Source organism: Oxyura jamaicensis, chromosome Z (genome assembly GCF_011077185.1).
Source record: "Oxyura jamaicensis isolate SHBP4307 breed ruddy duck chromosome Z, BPBGC_Ojam_1.0, whole genome shotgun sequence".
NCBI classification, from domain to species: Eukaryota; Metazoa; Chordata; class Aves; order Anseriformes; family Anatidae; genus Oxyura; species Oxyura jamaicensis.
In genome coordinates, this window is record NC_048926.1 from 8,853,297 (window position 1) to 8,859,408 (window position 6,112).

The 6,112-nt window shown below is 57.5% G+C and overlaps 1 protein-coding gene across 1 annotated transcript in view; it reads right to left on the minus strand.

Annotated features, from left to right (window-relative positions):
* NOL6 (nucleolar protein 6) overlaps positions 1-5,259 on the minus strand; it is a 29,380-nt gene extending 24,121 nt beyond the window's left edge. The window contains exons 1-12 of the mRNA XM_035310556.1: positions 5,238-5,259; positions 4,935-5,147; positions 3,923-4,039; positions 3,475-3,654; positions 2,697-2,865; positions 2,261-2,395; positions 1,974-2,137; positions 1,700-1,820; positions 1,449-1,507; positions 1,221-1,322; positions 596-711; positions 50-227 (exon numbers count right to left, since the gene is read on the minus strand). Of these exons, the coding sequence (XP_035166447.1) occupies positions 50-227; positions 596-711; positions 1,221-1,322; positions 1,449-1,507; positions 1,700-1,820; positions 1,974-2,137; positions 2,261-2,395; positions 2,697-2,865; positions 3,475-3,654; positions 3,923-4,039; positions 4,935-5,147; positions 5,238-5,246 (1,563 nt within the window). The 5' untranslated portion in view covers positions 5,247-5,259. The remainder of the gene's footprint in view (positions 1-49; positions 228-595; positions 712-1,220; positions 1,323-1,448; positions 1,508-1,699; positions 1,821-1,973; positions 2,138-2,260; positions 2,396-2,696; positions 2,866-3,474; positions 3,655-3,922; positions 4,040-4,934; positions 5,148-5,237) is intronic.
* Between the last annotated feature and the right edge of the window lie 853 nt (positions 5,260-6,112).

The window sequence follows — 6,112 nt, forward strand, 5'->3', positions numbered from 1 at the left end:
AAGACCCCACGAGCAGCAAAGGATGTAGTGTCACAGCCCACTGTGTTACCTCAGGGGTCTGAGGCAAGGAGTGTGCCACAAGCAGCGCTCTTCCAGCCAGCCCGCGGGCCAGCAGCGAGACAACAAAGGGAAGGGCTGCGGCCACGTAGTTCCCACCACGATCCATCAGCTCGTTCAGCAGCTCCATCTTCTTGCAGGCACTTTGCAGCTTGGAGACGTGCTTCAGGCTACAGGAAGAGAATAGCCAGTCACCCACCTCTGCCTCCTCCACCAAATCCCTTCTGCGAGAGAGATGCTAGAGGATCGGTAAAGTGAAGGAGCAGAGGGTCCCCTGCACAGGATGGGGGCTACAAGAAGAAGCACTGCACTTTGGCATCTCAGGCCAAAGCGTTGCCACCCTCCTCCTGGGAAGTGATCTAGGCAGTAAAAGTGGAAGGGGCAAATGGAAGAGGCACCAACATCTATCCCACAGGTAGCAGGGCCAACTCCCGCTGAACAGGTCCAAATCCACCCCGGTCAGAAACTAGAAGCAGCCCACTCCTCCCTGAAGACACCACCTCCCTCAGCACCACCCCAGCAGCACGAGGAGACTCACTGGAAGACGTGGTCAAAGGTTCTGAGCATGGGCTTCGGGGTCATGAGCAGCGCCTGGAAGCCATCCACCATCCTGTCATCCAGAATTTCCATGGAGCGCTTGGCTTCCAACTGGACCTGAGCGAGGAGACAAAGCAGGAGCATGAACAGAAGGGGAGGAGGAAAGCAAATCCCTCCAACAGCGGTCACCAGTGCCCCCCAGCTCTGTGGTCCCCAGCACAACCCGAGGCAAGATGGCCTCTGTCCTTATCTGCTGGTCACTTGACTGCCAACTATGCTGCTGGCTGGACACCCCTCCTTGATGTCCCTACCATCAAAGTGGGTTTTTCTGCTCCAAAACATTTTTTTCCCCCGCTGAACAACTGTTTGGCTTCACCTGAAGGTGCCCATACATGGTTAAAGAACTTTCCTCCACCATTCAGGTGCAACAGTTAAGGCAGCAGTAAATCCAAATCTTAAAATTCACTCCTAAGCTTCAGAGCCAAGGAGAGGTGTTAAAAGCTTGAAATGCAGAACTGAACCCCCTCCACGCATCCACCAGCCCTCTCTGAGGCACCCAACCACTCTGCGTGCCTCAGCTCACTCCTAAGACAGCATCCTAGGATGCCCTGACAACCTGCCGGTACCTGGTGGTATTTGCTAGCAGTCATATCCGCGCAGAGGTTCACCAGCCCGGAGGGATCCACAAAGACCACTTCAAAAGCCTGGTGGAAGTCGGCCAGGGCAGGCTGGAAGAGCAGAGACAGCCCTCAGAGCCATAGCACAGACACCAGAGCACCAACTATCACCTCGCTGCCGTCCCACAGCAGGCACTTCCCTGCCCAGCAGTGCCAGCAGCATGGCCAGTTCCTCACCAGGGAGTCATCTGTGTCCTTTACGAGGCTGATCCCCGTCACGCTCAGGTCAGTGGTGGCTGTGGGCAAACAGGAAGGAACAAGTCACATCGCCTTCTTCATCCCCCTCTCTCACATCCACTCCTGTCCATCCCCCACAGGGGCCAAGCAACAGAGAGAGAAGAGCCATAGCTCCTCCACTGTTCAGGCTTCGTGCAGAGACTCTGCTGACACCGGGCTGCCCCTGCCCAGAGAAGCCCCTGGAAACTCACCCAGGAACTGCAGGACATTTCTCAGCACCTGGTACCCGCTCATCACCCTGACGATCTTGCGTTTCATCAGCAGGTACGCAACCAGCATGGAGACCAGGAAGCCGCTGAAGCACCCCAAGCCCTGTGGAAACAAGCGTCCGAGCCAACAAGAGCTCAGCGAGGCACCACAAGCCAACCACACCACCCCGTGGGGAAAAACCGTCCCCTTCCATCAGAAGGGGGGAGAGGCCAAGGGCACGGTGGCCACACGAACAGAGCCCAGCCCAGCCCTTACCTTGCTGAGCTGCCTCTGGTTCAGCCACACTTTGAGAAGGGCAACACCGTCCTTCATGCCCGGGAAGTCGGTGGAGGCAGCAGACAAGAACTGCAGGTGGGACAGCAGCACCGTGTCGCAGAGGATGGAGTTGTTGTAGTGTGGGGTGGGCGGCTCAGGGGCTCCTGTGCGAGGAGATGGTAACATGTTGGATCCAACCACAAACCTCCCACTCGCAGAAAAGGGCTGCAGCGAGCCCAGCTCCAGGTGCAACAAGCAGCCTCGTGTTCCCCCAGCCCAGGCCCTACCTTCTTTGGGGGCGCTCTGCTCCATGAACCAGGCTGTCCGGACGTTGTTCTTGCTAGGGTGGAAGCGGCTCGGCTTGAAGAAACCCGGGGCAGGACAGGCGTGAAGTCGGACAGTAACCAGCTTCTCGTCCTTACCTGTAGGCACCAAGGGGAGGAAGAAGATAACGGGGAGCAGGGGTGAGGAGACTGGACAGAAAGGACAGTGCCAGACAGAGCCATGTTTCTGTAGGGTCTGCTTTGCTCCCTGAGGCTGGGAAAGCCAGCAAGGCTGGGAAGTCCAGCCAAGCTGGGGAAGAGGCTCAAGAAACAAAGGAAGGGAAGAAACCTCAAGGATGAGGACGGGTGAGTGATGAGGGGAAGTAGAACTGGGAGCAAAGCTCCAAAATTTATCACCTAGTGCAAGGATCCCTCTGCTGGAGGAAGGGGAAAGCCCTACCTTGGGGCCTGAGGAGCAGGATGGGCTTGAGATGGTTGCTGTTCATGTAGGCAAACTTCACGCTGCCAAAGAGCTTCTCCTTGGAGAAGTGGTGGGCAATGTGGGCCAGGTACAGAGCTCTCTTGCGGTGGTAGCGCTGGTTCAGGTTGTCTTTGTCCTGGAAGACTTCCTGCAAGGAGAGGGACAGGGGAATCTCAGCTCTCCTGCACCCAAGAGCCTGATTAAGCCCAAGGCACACATACAGCTCCCCCATCTCCAACACACAGCTACGGCCCGAGAGAGCTCCAGGTCAGTGAGGAACGCTTCCTTGTTGCTGGTTCATCAGGCAGTAGGATCACAGAGAGGAGCCATGTAGCCTAACAGGGCTTTGCATCTTCCCAAAGCCCTGTTAGGCTACATGGCTCCTCTCTGTGATCCGAGCCACACTGGATGGCAAGAGGAGGGAGCTCTAGGCTGGTAACAGCCTGCAAACGTCAGCCTCCCTCTAGCACAGGCTTGCCAGCAGGGACAGAAGTGCAATGGCACTCAAAGCCAGACCACGTCCTGCTTCCCCAGCAACATGGAAGAAGTTCAGCCCAGGCAGAGGGCACAAAGATCGTCACGAGGAGCTAAAACCAAAGCCACTGAAACTCCAAACAGTGTGAGCACTGAAGCCTCCCATCCCAACTCCTCACAGAAGCTGCCACACTGCGTGTCTGTGTCAGGAACTGTGAGGAGAGGGGCAGGACCACAGGGGACAGGAGGAGATGGGGCTCAGCTCAGGCACAGCCAGACTCACCCGTGGCATGGTGACAGCCACATCCACGTTGATCTCAGGCTTAATGCAGGTGCCCAGCAGGTAGCTGCCCACCACACTCAGCTGGGCCGGCGGCAGAAAGCGGAACTTGCCCTTCACATCAAAAGGCACCTGCAGGAACGGCACCTTCACATCCCCGGGGAGCCACGTCTGGTCGGTGAGCTGGGGACAGGCAGGAGAAGGCTGTCAGCATCACCAAGAGCAGAGGGGCACAGAACAAGACCCTTCCTCCCACACAGCGCTGCAGGCAGCTGCAGGGTGCCTGAGCTGGCAGGCACCCACACACAGACCTTGAAGACCCCTCCAACACAAAGCAAGGCAGTATTTTTTCTGTCCCTACGGGAGGTTCCCATGGGGAACTAGCTCTGTCATCAGCAGAGCCTGCTCCGCACAGGGGCCTCGCTGCCTTCTCCAGCCCCCTGGGACCTACGTCACTTCCTGAGGTCTCTGGGATGGCGCTCAGCAGGCCGTTAATTTCATGGAGGAAGGCATCGATCTTCTTCTTCTTGGTCTCCTTCAGTGTAACCTCCTTCAGAAGTTCTTCAATCTGCAGGGGAAAGCGGACCGTGAAAAGCAGCTACAACACAAGAACTGCACAACTGATGGTGAGAAGGCAAAGAAGGCAGCAAGTTGAGCTGGGCAACGCCTGGGTCTCTCCAAAAACTCATCTCAGAGCCGGGAGAACAGTCAGCCCACAGGCAGGAGCTCCTGCCCTCTCCTGTGAAGTGCTAGATGTAAATCAGCTCCATTCCACTGACTTCTGTGTCAGGTCCAACCACGAAAAAAATGCTATGACAGTCATGGGCATTGCTCTCAGAAAGGTTTTTGCATGACAAAGTGCCAGCTCCGAGAAGCAGCCCTGCAGGTTCACATCATGGGTGAGGTCCTAGAGATCCTTCTACCAAAATCACGAAGCAGTCAGGAAATCAGAGCTGCTCCTGACAAAACCCACAGATGTGAAGACCACCAGATGCTATTTAGATAGCACCCCCTCCAAACACAGGCTGCTTGTTTTCCTAGAACACAAAAAACCCTCCTGTCCCATTCAAAAGACCTGCAGCAGACAGGTGCACGTGGCGATGTTACCCCCTGACACTGACAAGCAGTTAAGTCACCACACGGCAAGATGCAGCACTCATGCTCCCAACACACTGCAACCACCTGCTAGAAACGTGCAATTTTAAAGCAGTAAATGAAGCAAAAAGCCCGGCGTGGGATGGGGTGGCAATAACAACTGCGGCCGAGATCCCAAGAACATGCTTTAAGCCTCAGGAAGCCTAGGCTCTGTCCCCACCCCATGCCTGCTGTCCCCCAGCCCTCCTCTTGCAAGGGACAGGCCAGCAGGGCTCCGCAGCCTGCTCACAGCCCGGTGCAGCCCCAAAATCCTCCCAAATCCCCTCAAACTCCCCCCCCCCCGGGCCCTAAGGAGAGGCAGATCTCACCTGCAGGCGCAGCAGGCTGGAGTGGAACAGATCCTCCGTCTCCTTGAGGCGGTTCAGCTCCTCGCTGCTCGGCGGCTCGTACAGCTCGGCCCTGCTCAGCCTCCCTGACGGGACCGCGGCCGGGGCCGGCCTCTTCCTACCGCGCGCAGCGCCTCGCCCGGGAGGCTGCAAGCCCTGCTCCGCTTCTGCAGCTTCTGCCGGCTCTTTAAAGCCCTGCGGAGAGAACACAGCATGGTTCCAGGGCTCGAGGCGCCAAGCACAGCCCCACCGGGCGCCCTCGGCCCCCTCATGCCGCCCCCTCACCGCCATCATGGCTGCCGCCTCCTTCTCCCCACCGCCCCACGTGGCGCAGCCCACCCCGCTAGCACCCGCCCACCGCCCGCCCATTGGTCCGCACGCACCACTCCGGGCTCCCGATTGGTCAGCTCCTCCCCCCGTCCCGCCCCCCAGTAAGTTTGTTTGAGAGGGCGGCGGGGGCTCATCGTTGCTTTGCGGCGGGTCGTGCTCGGGGGTTGGAGTTGCGGCAGTTGGGCGCGCTTGGCGGCTGGGGGGGCAAAGTGGGGAAGGGTTTTTTTGTTTGTTTTTTGTTTGTTTGTTTGTTTGTTTTTGAGTTTGACGGGGCTGAGGGCAGAGCTGTGGGGATGTCGTGGTCTGGTCGTGAGACACCACTGCCCCTCAGACGGGGGAACCACAGAGTCACGAAAGGTGTTCAAGGTTGACCTCCAGGATCATCTCCAGCCATCGCCCTGCCCCACAGTCACCCGCTAGTCCCCAACCACCACGTCCAGCCTTTAAATTAAAACCTTTAATGCCCCTGCGCACCCTTAAATTTTCATAAACTTACATAGTTTGCAACAAACCACCCCCCGTCACATCACTGCCACGGTCCTAATGGTCATCGTGGGATGGGGCAGCCCCAGGCGGGCTCCAGCCCTCCATTTGCCTCCTTTAGAAGCTTTGTCCATCTCCAAAGTTCTCTCAGAACAGGGTTTTTGGTGTTTTTCTCACATAATTGGTTTTGTGCTCCTAGTACATCCTGCTAATGCGCTCAAGCTGGTGTTTGCAGCTCTCCGCCTGTTCCTAACTGCCAGGCAAAACGGCCAGCCCTTCCTCGTAAATGTCAGCCCACGGCGGTTTTCAACCCAGCCTGGAGCAGGAGGCCCCGTAACATTTGCACC